The sequence below is a fragment of the Pituophis catenifer genome, unplaced genomic scaffold, assembly GCF_029215685.1.
Source record: "Pituophis catenifer annectens isolate HBS135680 unplaced genomic scaffold, rPitCat1.0.hap2 SCAF_1, whole genome shotgun sequence".
Classification (NCBI taxonomy): Eukaryota; Metazoa; Chordata; class Lepidosauria; order Squamata; family Colubridae; genus Pituophis; species Pituophis catenifer.
Window position 1 is genome coordinate 67,443,360 of NW_027256881.1, and position 18,497 is coordinate 67,461,856.

Genomic DNA, 18,497 nt, shown 5'->3' on the forward strand with positions numbered 1-18,497 from the left:
CCTTTTTCCCTTTGCACTTTTTACTCGTTCTTTTAATTTATATTAGTTTTCACTATTGTAATTCTAATGTTTAAGAAAATTATTCAAAAAAAAATGAATGAGGTCTTCTATTTGTGTTCTATAATGGTACAGGGAAACTTTTGTTTGTTTTCAGAAAAATGCTGTCATGTAAAGGGACCTGCATGAACTGAAAGGCAAAACCAGCCTCTTGTCAAAATTAATTAATTTAATTATTTATAATTAATTATTTCATAACTTATTATAAAGGATAGAACTTCTGTAGCAAAGGACAATGTACTATAGTTTCCCACTGAGAGAAAGTCAGATCAGGAGAAAATAAAAAGGGAAACTCTGGAAGGAAAAAGAAAGTGGGTTAAGAGCCTGAAAGTGAAGTAGTCATGAGATGTCTTGTGCTAATGCTTTAGCATGACAAAAGCTAGCAGGGAAAGTGAAGCAGCTTTTTAAAATGCAAAGTATACAAGTTAGTGGCTCAATTCAAAACATCAAAGACTTTTTATGAGTGAAAAGAAAGTTAGCTATCTTAGAAAATAAGTCTCCATACTTAAATCACATCTGCTGGGTTTAAAATTGAACAAACATTCAACGTTTTCCTTCTGAGACAGTGTTAGGAAGAAATAACTAAATGATTTACAAACTTCCGGGGAAGGAAGGAAGTTAAATAATCAGGCTGTCCCTGCTTAGTACATTCGCCTGCCTCTTTATGTGGAAGCAATAGGATCATTCAATACAGGCAAAAATGAAAAGAAGCAAGCTGAAGATTGGCTTTTAGTGGTGGTTGACAGCTTGAAAGCAATCCCAAAATAAGGATTTGTACTGAAATTTAAGAGCTAGCTATTGTATATGACTAGAAATTTTGGCTGGGGCTTTGATTATTCTGCAACTTTCACTCAGGATACAGAATAACAGAATTAGAAGGGACCTTGAAGGTTTTCTGGTCTCACCCTTTGGTATAGGGTTTCCTGCCTATACCATTTCAGACAAATGGTTGTCCAATCTCTTCTTAAAATCTTCCAGTGTTGGAGCATTCACAACTTCTGGAAGCAAATTTGTTCCACTGATTAATTGTTCTAACCATTAGGAAATTTCTCCTTAGTTCTAGGTTGCTTCTCTCCTTGATTCTAGCATATGTTTTCTTACAACGTATTACTATATGTCAATTTCTAACCTATATCAAGATCTGTTTTTCAAACTTACATTTCTTTTGGATTTCTGTTCAAGCTGTTAAAATAATGTAGTAGGGTTAGGCAACACTTCAGATTCAGAGGCTTTGGAATGGGTAGGGGCATATACATATGATCCCTGTCTGCAACTCCTTAAATTAACCTCCCCTCCAGGTTCACACAGGTATCCTTGAGACCTACACCACACTTGTAGCAAAAGACTTATTTAGTTTAAGGTTGCAAACAGCCATTACACAGGGCCCTATGCAACATTGTACAGCCCCATTTATTAATTCTAATCTACCTATTATCTTCTACCTGTTAGGTCTGTATGCTTAATAAACTTCTAAAATACATTCTAAAACACCACTTATGATAATAATGTGATTGTTTCACAGTGTGTGACTCATCTTTTAAAAGACGGCGCACTGCTTACCATTATATGGCAATCTTCATATGGCTCACTAACAGGCCAACTAATCATAGCCTAGAGTCTTGTACAAATTCAGGCAATGTCTTTATAGTATGGATGTATGGAATATAGTATGGAGTCATATGAATCCCCAAAATTGGGTTAAGTGAATTATGTTTAAATGAACTATGGGTGTGTATTAAAAGCACTATCTCTAAGTGGTAGTAATTGATTCAATTGTATTCAACTGTTAAGAGAAAGATTGTAAAAATAACTAAACGTATTAAATACTTTTGTCCTACACTTTCCCCAACTTGTTGTATCAGTTTAACACAACTCAATATATTTTATTGTTTTCAATCTATGCCTCCAGGGAGATTTTGAATTGACCTCTCTGCCAAGTCTTATGTTCTATCATCTATTTTACCTTGTCATTGACTTGAATGAATTCTGGATTAGTTTCTGAATTAGCTCCTTTGCTAAAAAGGAATTGAAACCAATTCAATACTTCCCCTAATATTTTTTTTTAAGTTAGATTTCATTGTATATTGCCAGGGTGTCATATAAATGTTAATTTGGATATACTTTTTTTTTTAATTTGATTTATATGCCTCCCTTCTCTGGAGACTCAGGGCAGCTTACAATGTGTTAAGCAATAGCCTTCATTCTTTTGTATATTTATACAAAGTCAGCTTATTGCCCCCACAACTGGGTCTTCAATTTACCTACTTTAGAAAGGATGGAAGGCTGAGTCAACCTTGAGCCTAGCGAGATTCGAACCTGCAGTAATTGCAGGCAGCTGGTCTTAATAACAGAGTGCTTTAGACCACTGTACTACCAAGGCTCTTAATAAAACATAGCAGAGATATAATCAACATTATGACAATACTTTGAAATGAATGGTTCTAATGCAGAAGAAAATACCTAGAGCATATTTCTGCAATGCTATTACGAATGGGCAAGGTTTGATTCTCTGAAATTGTTGAAATACGGAGACTTGCTGTTCAAGAATTTCTGGACAATTACAGGCTGCCTTGCCTCTATGTATTGCTACCTGAGTAATACCAAGGAAAGAAAATATGAACATAGCGCAAAGTCTCTTAGTTTGTATGAATGTCAATATGTTTATAGCAAAACAGGAACAGGGGATCAGAAATAAACTAAAATCAAAGAGACCATAGTGATTTCTTAATATTTAGGCAAAAGGGTAAGTTGACATGTATAAAGGACCCCACATTTACCTCTGCCCAAGTTATAATACATTGACATAAATTGCAGATTTTAAACAAGAAATCAAATACCATCCGTCATCTTAATCTGAAGTAACATTATATTTGGAAAGCATTTAAATGTCATTCCTAGGACTACGTGGATTTTATATCTATGGTCAGGGACTTTTTCATCCAAACAATCTAAAATTGAGTTTCACTTTGTTCACCATGAGATCAATGGGAGAAGTTGCAAAATGGGAATTTACTCTCATGACAAAGTTGCCCAGAACTATGAAAATACCAGCTAAAATTTGACTGTGTTGTATTCTTGAAATGGTTCTCCAACCCATCTTCATTCCATGGGTAGGTGTCAGTGTAGGTTATAAATGTAACAGAAGAGATTTATTTGCTAGATTTCTATGCTGTTCCAATTGAAACCAGATCAGAGTCACCCCCATATCCTACTGATCTAAAGAAGTTCTTAAGCTATACAAATTTTTGTTGTTAGTCGCAAAGTCATGTCCAACCTCATGGACAACGTTCCTCCAGGCCTTCCTGTCCTCTACCATCCTCTGGAATCCATTTAAGCTCAAGCATACTGCTTCAGTGACTCCATCCAGCCACCTCGTTCTCTGTCGTCCCCTTCTTCTTTTGCCCTCAATCTTTCCCAGCATTAGGCACTTCTCCAGTAAGACTTCCTTCTCATTAGGGGGCCAAAGTATTTGAGTAAGCTATACAAATAGTACAATCCAAAACAGAAGACAGCAGAAAACCAAAGATAAATAGACCTCTATATTTGTGAAACATCATATTACAAAAGGGGTCATTCACAATATTCCCTCCACTAAGGTTTGTTGAAGAAAAAAAAAACAGGTTTAGATGGTCTTTCTAAAACTTAGCAGGGTATGGTTCAGATTTGGATGTTGGGGAAATGCTATTCCAAAGAGAAGGGACAGTGTTTGAAAAGGCACATCTCCAAGGCCCCTGAAAATGGCAGTCATTAAATGAGGGGACTTAAAGTAAGATCTTCTACAAGATCTTATGGATGGATGGATTGGGAGAAGGCAGTCCTGAAGATATCTAGATCTTCTATCTGGGAAAATCTCCTTATTGCAAACTGACTCATTCACTTTGCAAGTGAGTGGTTGATTGTTAAGCCACAGAGTCATCGGTTCATACTGAAAGCACCTTAAAAACCACATGTTGCCTAATTGATCATGTTCAGAATAAAAAACTAGATTTTTTAAAAAATACAAATGAACCCCCAATTTTGGTGTCAACATACAATATGTTTGGATGAGTAATGAGAATCCTAACATAGTGTAATATAGAAGTTACTGGCCCCAGCATTACAAAATGAAAAATTCAGGCTGGCTTGAGAAGTACCTACAGAGCGGGACTATTGCAACATCATTTCTTTCCTCCAAATGTCTTTGGTCCTTTCCTCAACATACAGTCCTTGAAGTGCGAGTAGATTCATAAAAGGAATGGGAGAATATGTCTTTATTCATTACCAGGCTGGGCTTTGGAAAAAGAGGTGGGAACTAAGATGTCACCCCCTATCCAATAAGTGCTATTTAAACCTAAACTTAGCACAGAATTAAGTGTTGGGCCTAACTGCTCTGGTCCCTTCCTTTCTCTGATCCTCTGTAGAGATTTCAAGGGCATTACAATCAGATCACAAGGAATGCTGGATGGAGGCAAGGTCCAGAGGTGTTTGGAACAGAAAAAGTAGCTCCTAGAATCTAGGACCTAGATGGTGGGGTATCAGCGAGGGATCCAGCACCTCAGCCTTTGAAAGTGTGCAGGAGATCCAGGGCCCTCTTCAACTTGGTAGGGGGTCCCTGATTCAGAAATGATGTCAGTGGAAGGATGGCCTTGAGTACAACTATTAATTCCCTTTTGTTGTTATTTTAGCTTAAAAAAAGTAACATTGATCAGTCTTAAAGGAAAGATATGAAGAAAGGAATAAGGTATAAAACATAGCATTCTTTAAAAATAGATTATTTGTAAGTGGCAGCTAAAGGCCAGATTGGCTCAGCAGATGAAGTGTTAGGATTCTGTCTAGACTAAATCATTAATCTATTAGCCAACTACGGTCACATTTACACTTTCAGGAATCCCTGTTTTTAAAATAGCATTTACAAAGGATCCAGAATAAACCTCTATCAAAGCTATAAAATATTTGCACATCACAGTCAATGCAGAAAATAAATTATCATTATTAACAAATTGTTCTATGCGAATAGTAGGTCATTTTCCTCCAAAATGAAAGCCTCTTGTTTTGTTGGGACTACATTTCCCAAGATTCCTGAGCCATTATGGTTCCCCAGGACAGTACCCAGAATCCTCAGTCATCATGAACACACCAGCATATCTGGAGGACAATATGTCTGGAAAGGACCACACAAACCTAGAAATTATATTTACTGGCCTTGATGCATACAACTCACTGATAGTTTATAAGGTCACTTGCCTAATGAGTACTTCTAACATGCTTTAGTGAGGAATTTTGCAGCAAACATTACACTCATTTCTATTGGAAATACAGACCTCCTGTAGTTATTTGCAGAGGTTGGAATCTCAGCTGAGCTGTAAATGAAAGTCAAGTTAACAAAAGAAAAGAAGTTATTATTATGCTTAGATGTTTCTGCTTCAGAGATGAAGCTGCAGCAACTGTTTGTTTACACAGGACACTTACCTCGAAATACATTAGGGAAGGCATCAGTAGGAGGTGACATTCCTGAGAACTTTCTCAAATGATTCAAAGGCACTCTTTCCCCTTGGATACCATCTCTGGTCTGCCTGTACTCCAAAAAATCCGCAGAGCCTGACTTTTGAGCTATTTCACTGGGCTGATCCGAAACCTCATGAGTCCAGTCTGCAGAACGGCTAAATGCCCCTGCCAAACTGGCAGATCTCTGTTTCTTGCTTGGTGCCTTCTCTTTCAGCCGAGAGGGCTCCCGTCTCCTTTTAAAGAGAGGGCTCTGTGAGGGGGACAGGCAGGGCGAATGGTTCGGAGAACTCAGCTGCCTAGTGGTGGTTTTGACGTAGCAGGGGTTGATGAAAGGGTACGATTTAAAACATTTGGAAGTGTGCACTGGACTGCTGGAGACATCCTCTGAGGAACAAATCCCATTTTTCATTTCCACAGGAAAGCCCTCCTCCACGGCTTCTCTGCTAGTTGACAAACTCCATTTCCTGTCCGTGGCCACAGCAACCTGATCCCCGCCTGCATCTGCCAGTTCAGCTTCTCCTTCACCACCTGTACCTTCAACAGCAACTCTTTCAGTCTCAGACTCCCCAGCCGGGGGTGGGAAATTAAAGACTGAACTGTCCAGCAGAGTCTCCTCTTCTGTAATTGCAGCATTGGGAGTAGAGAAGAAGTCTCCTCCTTCCCCAGCAGGTTGTTCCTCTTCTGCTGACAATTGCTCGGGTCCTTCCTGCATCTCAAACACACTGCTGCAGGAGTGCCCCATTCCATTTGCCCTTTCTGGCACTTCAGCCTGACAGCTTGGGACATATTCTACGATTCCTGATTTAGCAGAGACCGGCTGCTCGGTATCTGGGCTAGTGTCTTTGTCACTGCTGAGTGAAAGAAACCTTTCAAAATCTAATGGGGTTGCTTGAGAATTAGCCATGTGTAGGGCCATTGTTTTGGTGCCCTGCTGCTCAGTTCCAATGTTAATTGTCCCCTGCTGCTGCTGCTGCTGCTGCTGCTGTTGCTGCTGTTGCAGTCTAATTGCCTGCTGAATATCAGAAAGCAAATCCTCTTGTTCGGTGGCTGAATGAAAACTGTATATATCCGTATCTGAGCCGGAGCTGGTTCTTTGTCCATCTTGCGGCTCGGCAGCTGCAGGGCGAGTTTCATTTGTATTTTCAAAATGCTCTGCATCGGTATCCGAGAGACCCCCTTCATCTGCAGAAATGCTTATATCAGGAGTTTTGGTGAGAATGGAGTGAGCACTGTCTAGCTCTCCTGTGTGCACGGCCTGGCTTTCTAAAACATCCTCTCTCGAGCTGCTGTTTCCATCTTTAGACTTGGAAAGGTTTTTCCGGATGCGCAGATTGGAAAACACAGATGACCTGGCTTCAGACTTGCCCTTCTTCTTTGATTCTCCCCCTTTGCCGTGCCTGCCCAGGGTCTTTTTGCTCCCCCCTCCTTTCTTTGTGCCCTCAGCATCCCTGGGCCCAGAACCATCCTCGCTGCCTTCGTGTACATCACCTGCATTCCTCTTCAGCTTCCCATCTTGGTTCCCCATGGTGTTCAGCGGTCGGGCAACGTCAGGAATCAAGCCATGGTGGTTGGCTTCATTCACCTGGGCAGGCAGGCAGGCCCTCTCAAGTAATCCAGGGTTGTTTTCGAGCGGCGGTGATGCAAGGGGAGAGAAGGCTTGCTCTGACTCTCTCTCGGCTGCTCGAGCTGCCTTTTTGCATAATGTGCTGCCAGCATAAGGCTCCTCTGAGACATGCTCAGTAGAGCACTGAGAGATGCAGACAGCTCCTTCCAATGGCAGCTCCTGGTACCGTTGCCTTTTCAGCCTTCCTCGGCTCCCCTCCCGGCTCTGGCTGGGAGATGGAAAGAATAGTGTCTGGACAGCAGGAACTTTCTTCTCCAGTGCCTCAATCTCCTGCATTGTGAACTCGCAGGAGGTCAGTTTGTGACAGAGTGCCTCAGGAGTCAGGATTTCAACACTTTTCTTTCCTAGAATTGGGTGTTGGGGAAGAGGAGAAGGAAAAAAAAGAACAAAAAAAAAAAAACAGGAGCAAAAAATAACAATAATTAAACCTCATGATCCATACCAACTTTCTGGTTATTCAACAGGAAATCTGGGACATTTTGTTGCTTTCTGTAGTACAGAAACTTGATTAATTCAGTCAAGCTTTTTTGGTAAACAATATTAATTTGCTCTCGCTTTTATGAGAATCCACTCTCCATTTTTCTCTCTCTTTGAAACACAAACATTCCATTCTAATACACATACAGACACACACACAGTACTTTAAATATATAAACAGCAGTATCTAACTATGCAATGGTTCATTGGAAGAAATGTTATAGGTTAATGATGTTATAGATTACTGAGGGGCTTGGTCTAAGTGACCATTCAGAAAGACATTTGTATTCCAAGGGGGTATGAATAGTGATAGTCCTCCAAGGGGAAAGCCTCATCAATATTTAGCACACACTCATTAGCCATTAAAGAGAGAGAGAGAGAGAGAGAGAGAGAGAGAGAGAGAGAGAGAGAGAGAGAGAGAGGGGGAGAGAGAGAGAGAGAGAGAGAGAATGAGCATGTTGGGTACCAAAAATAAATGATACCAACTTCCTTAGAAAAAAACACTAATCTAAAATAAGGTGCATCTCAAGGATTTCCACACTAGCAATACTGTGCTGCTTCTACAAGCTTTATAAAAACTACATTTAAAGTTTGATATGGCTTGTTAAATATAATTGTGCATATTTACTCTTCCAGTAAAAACACCACAGAGTCACATATTGCTTATTGTGAAATTACATTGTTTTAAATTAATGTCTCTGAAAAGAAAAAAAAATGAAACTTGACATTGTAAATCAAACTAAACTTCATCTCTTTCATTATCTTACAGCAGCCTTCCTAAGGTTTGTAATTATTAGAAAAACCCAGATTTGGATTTTTAAAATATTTAGCAGCAGACTTGAGAAATATATTCATGCTCACTTTGACCATTTTAGAATAATGTCCCCTGGGTTCAGAATAATGTTCAATGGGTCAGACACTAGTTTTTAATAGGAGACTGTTTTTTTCTTTAAATATGCATTTTTAATAGGACACCTCTAAAATATGCACATAATAAAAATAATAAAGTTTATATGAAGCCCCCCAAATCAATATACATACATATCTTACAGATTAATATTATCATTTAGTTGTTTGCATATTCATAAGTTACACTGCTTACCAATCATAAAGTGTGCTGATTTCTAAAATCTGACTTTAAAGAGTTGCAACTTTATCTGAAACTTATGTTAGCATAACAACGTAAAGATATTAAAGTAAATCTGCAGACAGTAGGGCAGCTCAATTATCTTGGATTCTTAAACAATTTTCAGGAGCCCTGCTTTGGACAATGCCTAAAATGGAATATACTTCTGCTATCCTAACATGATATGTATTTCCTAGTAATAAGAAGCATCATTTTAGTTTAGAAACTGTAGGCTTTAAAATAGAAGTAATAAAATAAAAATGTGTAGCCATATGTGATGGCTGTTGATGATAAAAACATCCCAAACCAGAAATAGATAGTGACCATGTTATTAAGGCTTAAGGCTTCTATGCAACATCAGTTTAGAGGGAAAATGTTTCCTGAAAGTTGAGATTTCATCTACACTGCGACACAGTATCAGTATTTCGCAGGTATATCAGGCCATAAAGGCTTAGCCTTAAAAATAAACTTGATTCCTTATTTTAAGATTGTTTTGCTTTGTTTTTACCAGCTGATATTTTGACAAGTGACAACAACTAAGCAAAAGAAGGCCCTATTCCAGGGGTGAAATTCACTTACTTTCCCTATTGGTTTGCAAAAGTGTGCGTGCTGTGTGCTTGCTTGCTTTGCTCTAACGCGCTGTCATCCGCGCATGTGCAAAGGCGTCTGCGCATGTGCAAAGGCTTCTCCGCATGCGCAGAGGCTTAAAATCATCACAAAAAAGTGACATCTTGATGTCTGCATGGGTGGGCGGAGCCTCCCGCAGCCGCCGCTACCGGTTTGCCCAAGCTGGATAGAACCAGCTGAATTTCACCCCTGCCCTATTCTTTTTATGTAGCTCTCGAGTTAGCAGAAGTGAACAGATATTCTTAATCTAGGTAAACATTCAGTTGACTTTACTAAGCTACTGTAAGTGTTGATTGAAGAGTAATCTCAATTGTTACATAATGAACAAGTTGAGAACTTGGAAGACAGGTTTTTGAAGCTGAAAATTACTTTTTCATACTTCATTGAAGCATTGAAGAAAACATGTCAGACTGTTTCTAAGCAGAAATGCTTAGGAACTACAATAGTAAAAGAGATGATTTCTGGATCAAATGGTTAATTGCATTTATTTTGTGGATCTGTGTAAAGACCCATGCATAAAATATCAATTCAATGTTAAGATCCTTCTGAATAACTGGTTAGAATCAAGTCTAGTGTGATCACAAGCTTAAAATATTCATTTAAATAAAAAAGATTCTCACTTGGATAGATTTTGGTTTTTAAAAACTTCAGTGAAATGTACATGCACTCAGGTAGGAAGACTACTTTCTCTTTTGAAACAAAAGGGCTGAGAGCAAAAAAAAATTAAACTTTTATCTCCCTGGGTTACTGTGAAATTACAATTAAGGTTTTAAAACTAGAAATGGGACCTCAACAGTTACTTTTTACCTAACTTTGACTTAAGTAAATGGAACTGAATGGACCAATCAACAACTATGATCTTTGATCTTCAGCTGAGTAGTAGACTCTTAACATTCCAAATTGGTAGAGCAAATGGAGAGGGGTAGAGATGGATAATACAGTATATGTAAATATTCTATCCACAGGTGTTTCTTTTCTCAGGCAATGAGATCTCTTGATGTCAGCTAACTATGGTAGTCATGGTTATCATTTCCCTCCATTGAATCTCCAAAGACAAATCCCTTAACATGGAGACTAAGAAACATCCACATTTCTAAGTCTTGTATCTCTTGTGGGTTGGAGTAAAAAAAATGCTATGCAACAAAAATTATTATGCTTTAATTAGTTTGATATATGCAAATGCAATCTTTCTCAGTTCAAATTAGAATAGCCTTTTTCACAAAACACACCAACATTGTTTATTTCTGATTTAGTGTAATTTAGGAAAACATCAATTTTTGGTTAGCATTATATGCAAGCCAGGCCACAATGACTTATTCAACAAAGCATGATTAAAGTGTATCCTAATAAAGATTGTATGTGAATCAGATCATAGAAAATGGTGATATCAGTGAAGACAACTAGGAATACTAGCTATTAATAGACATCTTACACTTGTTTCATTTTCTATTTTAAGAGAAGATCTAAACTAAAGATAGCAAATATGTTGCAATACCTCATCATTATCAATAGTAACAAGCTTGCTTAAGTTTATTCAAATGAACATTTGAAAGCTTCTTTTAGTTTATTTAATTTAAATAACTTCTAATTCTAAATGCTATTAGCACCTCAGTGACACTGGTCCTTTTACAGAGACGTAAATAACTATAGGTGTTGCAGTTGTAAGAAGTACTCTGATAATTTCACATTATTAAGCAATAGCAATAGGAATAGCACTTAGACATATACCGCTTCATAGTGCTTTTACAGCCCTCTCTAAGCGGTTTACAGAGTCAGCATATTGCCCCCAACAATCTGGGTCCTCGTTTTACCCACCGTGGAAGGATGGGTCAACCTTGAGCCGGTGAGGTTTGAACTGCTGAACTGCACCTAGCAGTCAGCTGAAGTACCCTGCAGTACTGCACTCTAACCACTGCACCACCTCAGCTCAATACTTCAACACCATAACATTTACACACAGATAACACTGGGAAGCCATAGCAATGATCTCCTATCTTAAACATTCAGGGAGATAAATCTTAAGAAAACATCAATACCAAGTAAAGACAAAAAGAATGGAATAAGGAAAAGGTTTGTTCCCCCTCTGTTTAAAGAATACTATTAACAGTACCACCAATTCTCAACTTTGTTAAATATTTTCTGTTGATTGTAATGAAAAACTTCAAACAATGTAATGTTTGGCAAAAAAATATATACTTGGTTCTTAACAGGTTCATAATTATTCCTTTAAATTCACTCACAGAATAAACATGTATAACTGTAGAGAAACATCATTCAATCAAACTTACATGTTGAAGGGGCTTTCACAGATACAACTTTGCCTTTAAACCCAGAGGTAGAAAGTCAGGTGAAATCTTCCTTCTCATCATTTTTACTTTAGATTGGACTGCCCTTTCCCAGAGAGCAAGCAGGAACAGGAAAAGGCTCGGTCATTTTTGCTGCCTTCACCTGGAGTAGGTAAACCAGCATTTCCTGGAATAAAGCCAAGTCTAAGCAGTCCCACACTTTCCCTATAGTATAAACAATTATGAGCAAATAGCCAGAATAACACACACATTGCTTTAAATATAGCTTCCTTTTCCATGGTTCTAGATATTAACTTTGTTATTACTCAGTAATCAAAGGAAAAACATAAAGTAGAAAAAAATGCTGCAAGCATGTCACTTTGAAATGAATTTAACAGCACAGCAACAAAGCACTAAAAATAGAAATTAGCCAAATACTGAAAAAAGAGCTATAGAAAACTAAAGTTATTGAGCCAAACCATGCTTAGATTCTAGCAGATAATTTAATAGGCTATTCAAGCAGTTCCTTAGCAGGATGGGATATTCCTCCCCCTCTCACACACACACTTCTCATAGCCTAATTACTTGTAATAAGTGCAGATAATCATAATAGGCTACAAAGACTGCACTGAAGGAAACACATCTGCAGTTTTTCACATTTCAGCAGCTGTTTTCCTTACTACGTTAAGCTGTAGAGTTCCTCATTATGTTTTATTGACTAAACCACAATTGGCTGGTTTTAATCAGTGAATTCATACAAAAAAGTAAAGCATGAGCAAGCAAGCCACATGTTTATGCTCATACACTATATTAAGGTGTAGTAATCTTCACATTGTTTCTTAAATAAACTATCTGGGATCTTGTAACACAAAATGGATAAATAATGGTTTTTTTAAGCTCAGCTGTCGTTTCTTTAGCTTCTGTTTAGTATGTTTTGTTAAAGAACAACTTGCTTTAAAAGTAGGGTACCTTTCTCTTTTTTTCTGATATATATTGGTCAAATTAGAACTTTGTTTTTTTAAACAACAGTTAGAGCAATTAATAAGTGGAACAACTTGCCTGCAGAAGTTGTAAATGCTCCAACACTGGAAATTTTTAAGAAGATGTTGGATAACATTTGTCTGAAGTGGTGTAGGGTTTCCTGCCTGGGCAGGGGGTTGGACTAGAAGACCTCCAAGGTCCCTTCCAACTCTGTTATTCTATTCTATTCTATTCTATTCTATTCTATTCTATTCTATTCTATTCTATTCTATTCTATTCTATTCTATTCTATTCTATTCTATTCTAAATATGACGACTACATGGAAGGGAATGATTTCTTCATTGAAGGTTCCAATGATTCAATGATTCCAGAGCGGCAAAAACATGAAACACAGTATGTGATAATGTGGTTATTTGCTTGTATATTTATACATACAAATTTGAAAAAAGAAAAAAAAGCCTATATGTAATTTCATGAAAATATGAATGTTTTAATAAATATTTTAATAAATTCATGCCAAAAATATTGGCAAAATTTACATTAATTTTGACAGGATTAAATGACAGGTAGCCAAATCACCTTTCCTCACAAAGACTTTATAATTAGGAAACATATTCTATATTAAAGACCTTGATATGATTGTCTTTGAACTGTTAATCATAGTAGAGAGTATTGCTCTGACTGGTTTTTAAATTATGATAAATAGAAAATTTCTGTTTATAATGCTAAAGCTAGTTCCAGCTCAGGAATTTCTTATATCATATGTAGGCACAGTCTGATTCACAAGCAGCCAATTCTAGAGAATTTAGTACTGCATTCAGCATGCCATGCAAATCAAGACAACTGACTAAATATGGTTTGACTAACCATGGGCAATTGTCTCATTTGAACACAGTGGATGCTATTTGTTCTTCAGGCTTCCTGCAGCCAAACTCAGGAAAAAAATGCCTAGCTAAAAGGAAACCAATATAGTCATTTTTTTGCTTAACAGCAAAGAAAGCAGGTGCATCTTATTGATTCACATTTCTACAGAATTCACATTTAAAACTACTTTTAGAGAAAAGCCCTCATTTAATTGGGGGAAAAACATCAGTATCACTTGAATGATTCTCATGACGATGCAATAAAAATTTATTTTAAAAGTAGGTTTTTACTAACTGTTGCCTGTGCAGTAATATTATGCATCCTGCTGTTTCTAGATCATTAAAACTATTGACATTATTGACATGAAGCTATAAAAAGAACTTGCAAGTCAGAAAATACAATAGTTAATTGTGTTTAATGCACAAACAGTTGGCTAGTTTACGGTTCACTGTGTTGCATGAATCCAGTTGAATGCATTGACTAAATACACTTGGTTAAGTATTCATGAATGAATATGTTAATATTATTTGTCTTCCCTTTCATTGGCACATTTGGAAATTCAAGTCTGTCTGGAAACTAAAATGGGCCTCTTCTCAGGAAAAGGCCAGAGGCCAACCCTGCCCAGCCATGAGAATTCCAACAAGTTGGATTTTCTCACTATATCTTAATAGTGCTGTACCTGGTGGGGAGTCTTAGAAGAAAAAGATTTATTTCTGAATTTGCTAGAATTATAACCCAACTTTCTTTCAGAAGCTCAGAGCAATTTACTTGAGATTCTCTATGTTATGCCCTGTGAGGTGAATAGGGCTAGGAGAAACTGATTGGTCTCAAGTCACTTATCAGCCTAATTCTTTAGTACTTAAAGCTAGACTACAATAGTCTTTAAAGATTTCTTGAAGATAGAGTAAAAAATACCATCTTTCTCCACAAAACAGGATTGCTCAGTGTTAGTCCTGGCCCAGTGATTTCCTGCTGACTCCTATGATTCAATTATTAATACGTTTGCCATTTTCCCCTTCATTGCTTGTCAGTCCTTCAAGGTAGATTGGACTAAGAAACCAAAGTCATGTAACTCAGTGTTACTTTTATTGTAAAGCTCGCTAACAGTCTTGCAAGTCTATATGTGCTTCCACCCCTCCCTTACCTTAGGGGTCCTAAGTGCTCCTTGAGCTTGTTTGTTTCCTTGAAGATGTTTCATTATCCAACTAGATAACATCATCACCATTGATAATGTTATCTACTTGCCTAATGAAATGTTTGCAAGAAAACAAACTCTGGGAGCATGTAGAATCTTTCTCCTGTCCATCAGATTGTTCCTTTTGCCCACTACATTGTCCTGTCCTGTCCTGTCCTGTCCTGTCCTGTCCTTCCTTCCTTCCTTCCTTCCTTCCTTCCTTCCTTCCTTCCTAAATAAGTCAGGGTAGGGAACACATATAATACTCCTTTCTATTTTCCTCACACAAACCTTGTGAGGTGAGTTGAGCTGAGATAGTCATCCAGCTGCTTTTCAATATCTAGGCCAGGATTAGAACTGACAGTCCCCTAGTTTATAGCCTGATGCCTTAACCACTAGACCAAACTGGCTCTTTTATCAGAGAGCAACATGGTTCACAGATCAGCATTTCTTTTAGCCATACTTAACTCAGGAAGCTTTAGTAGCTTGGTTCGCACATATTAAATTGTAAATGACAGCTTATAAAGCATATTAATGAGCCTACTTATCATGTTAAGCCCTGATACTAACAAAAAAAAATCACACTATAGAAATTATTTTGCGTATCCATTTAATAACTATGTATTTTTATTCAGTTAAGTTTTTATGTTATGTCTCCTCTTGATTGTCCTGTTTTTAAAGCTATATGATCTTATTTCAACCCACCTTACAAGGTTGTTGTGAGGAAAAATAAGAGGCAGAAGTATTATGCATGTTTGCTGCCTTGAGTTACATATTAAAACGGTAAGTTATAGTCTAACAACAACTAGTGCATTGTTTCAACTACAGCTGTAAAGCACATAACTAGCATGCCCTGAGGTATTTGTGGTGTCTTCTAATGCATTTGTGATTAGACCAGTGTTTCTGAACCAGGGCAACTCTAAGATGTATGGACTTCAATTCCCAGAACTCTCCAGCATGGCTGAGAAATTCTGGGATTTAAAGTCCACACCTCTTGAAACACTGGGTTAGACAGCAACCTCTGCTTTATTCTGTCCCTGTTTCATAGTCCTCTAGAAAGCTTTGCTTCAGATACATAGCCCAGGTATTAAACATACTGAAGATTGACACTTGTTGAAAAAAAAAAGGGGGGGAGGGAGAGGTAAACTTTCACCACTTTCTGAAGAAAAAAAAAGGAAGGAAAATTAATTAGTTGCCAATGTTATCATGAGGGTTCTGTTTTGGATTGTTTGCTGTATGAACATGCTCTATGACTGATTCCTTTCTTTCTGTTCATTATCCACATAGCTTGGGCCAATTATTGTGCTCTCAGAATCTATTCAGTTATTCTGAACTACCATGGTTCTTTCAATGTTTTTTTTTTTTAAACACAATTAAGGCCTAAGGACAAAAATAAGAGGCTGGGTTTTCCCTTCATACCTATTTTCTACAGCCCAAGCAGAAATCAAATATATGTTTGTAATGATGAAAGAAAGAAATATGATGACATTGCACTTAAATAAAGAGAAGAAGTGTTGGTATAATTTACATGATATCAACACTCTGATACAAATTATATTCATCTCTTAGAGAGCACTTTTGTCCTTGTCCAACATCATACTTCAAAGCATTTTAAGAAATTAGATGTAGAAGCTACTTTGTCAAAGAGTTGAATTATTCAACCTCTGGAAATCTAGTTTTTAACAAGTTCATACGGTAGCCAAATTCATCAAGATATGATCTCTCCTAAAAGAAGTGCTGATAGATTGTGGGAGGACTGAGGTGAAAGCCAGCAGCTCTCAGCCCAGCAATGGAAGTTATGCAACCATAAAATCCTTGGCTTAGAGACCATTGACTGTCACACCAAGAATCTGCTAATTCATGAGAAAGTGGGTGGAAAATTAGATTAAATTACTGAGGGTATAAAAATCAGTCAAATGGTCTCACTCGAAGTAGGATACAAGTGTTTTCATATGGTGTCAGTTTTGTCTGCAACAAAGATTTTTATTGAATTTTATGCAGAAGCTCGGTCATCTGAAATTTAAGAGAAACAGCATAGGACAATTGGCAGGTGGGCATAGGTAGGACATATGAGGTATATTCCAATTTTCCTTTTTTCTGAAACATTCAACAGGAGATGCAACTTTCTAATCATTTTGAAACACCCACAGTTCACTGTTTTTTTTCCCTTTTCTTTTCCTTTTTCAAAATTAATCATGGAATTTGATCACGGCTCCATCAACAACAGTGTTTGTAGCCATTGACAAGCTTGTAACCTGCTTTAATTTTTAAACATGCTCCTGGTTTGGGTTAATTTCTTATTAAGACTTGTGCTAAACCATCATGTAATTTGATTGATTTTGCCTTACCCCAATGTGGGAACCCAATTGTTATTTATTTGGTAGTACAGGGGTTTAAGGCACCCTGTTATTAAGCTTATTAAGACCAGCTGCCTGCAATTACTGCAGGGTTCGAATCTCGCCAAGGCTCAAGGTTGACTCAGCCTTCCATCCTTTCTAAGGTAGGTGAAATGAGGACCCAGTTGTGGGGGCAATAAGCTGACTTTGTATAAATATACAAAAGGATGAAGGCTATTGCTGAGCACATTGTAAGCCGCCCTGAGTCTTCGGAGAAGGGCGGCATATAAATCAAATTAAAAAAAAAAATTATCCTGCCCCTTGTTATTGTTTATAAATAATTCAAGATGGTGAACATATTCCTTCTTCCTCCTACTTTACCCACAACAACAATCCTGTGAGGTGGATTGGACAGAGGGTGACTGACCAAAGTCACTCAGCCCAATTTTTCATGTCTACGATGGACTAGAATTCAAAGTCTCCTGGTTGTAATTCATGTATTATGGCTTAGCAAGTTGTATAAAGTAATCAACTGAGATTTATTTAGCAAACTATAAAGAACTCATAGCTTGGTATGATGTATGAACCGAGGGAAAGAGCTGCATCGTGTTTGTTATTCTATTATTTCTTATCCCACCTTTTGATAAAATTGTTCCACGGTGATGTGTAGCAAATTGCAATAATGCAGAAAACATAACAATCTTGACGGTTCTTATTTAAAAGAGATTGGAGATGTGTAATCAATCCTCTTTCAGTCCCTTAGGGATAGCCACGTGGGAGGCTGAGTCAGCCCTATAGGAATATTCCTCCCCCAACCTCAGCTGACTCCTAATGGCCTCTGATACTGGAATAGGGTTTTTTAATACTAGGCCAGATAAAAAGGGATGGTTAGTTCTGAAAGAGTTAAGAGGTTGGAGTTGCACATCTGCACTTGGTCTCTTAGGAGACATGTACCATCTGTGAAAAAGAGATGAATAAGAAAACATAGATGTGATACCCTAACCAATGGCCCCTTGAGAATCCATGCCTCTTCCAAGTAATATGCTAATGTTGAAAAGGATGTCAATCATTGTTTCCATGAGGATAATTCTCCATATATATATATATATATATATATATATATATATATATATATATATATATATATATATATATATATATTCTCCTCTCTATACATTTAATAAGGTTCTGCCTTTATTTGCTACCTTTGTTATGAGATGCACGCTGTTCAGAATAGTTGTAACAGCCTAATTTTACTTTGTGTGTATATTATTAAAAGGCAGCATTCAAAGAACAAGGTTCTTTCTGCCTGTATTCCATAGATCACAACAGATCCATAGATCACCATATAACACAAAATACATAAAAAAATAAAATAAATACTTTTTGTTTTATACATCAGCTATGATTATAAAAAAAAAAGCAAGGATTATTTTCCTTCATAAACTATGAAGTTATGTT

The 18,497-nt window shown here is 37.3% G+C and overlaps 1 protein-coding gene across 1 annotated transcript in view; it reads right to left on the reverse strand.

The window, feature by feature from the left end:
* Nucleotides 1-7,441, reverse strand: part of FMN2 (formin 2) — a 202,838-nt gene extending 195,397 nt beyond the window's left edge. The window contains 1 exon segment of the mRNA XM_070950697.1: nucleotides 5,506-7,441. Coding sequence (XP_070806798.1) covers nucleotides 5,506-7,441 — 1,936 coding nt within the window.
* Between the last annotated feature and the right edge of the window lie 11,056 nt (nucleotides 7,442-18,497).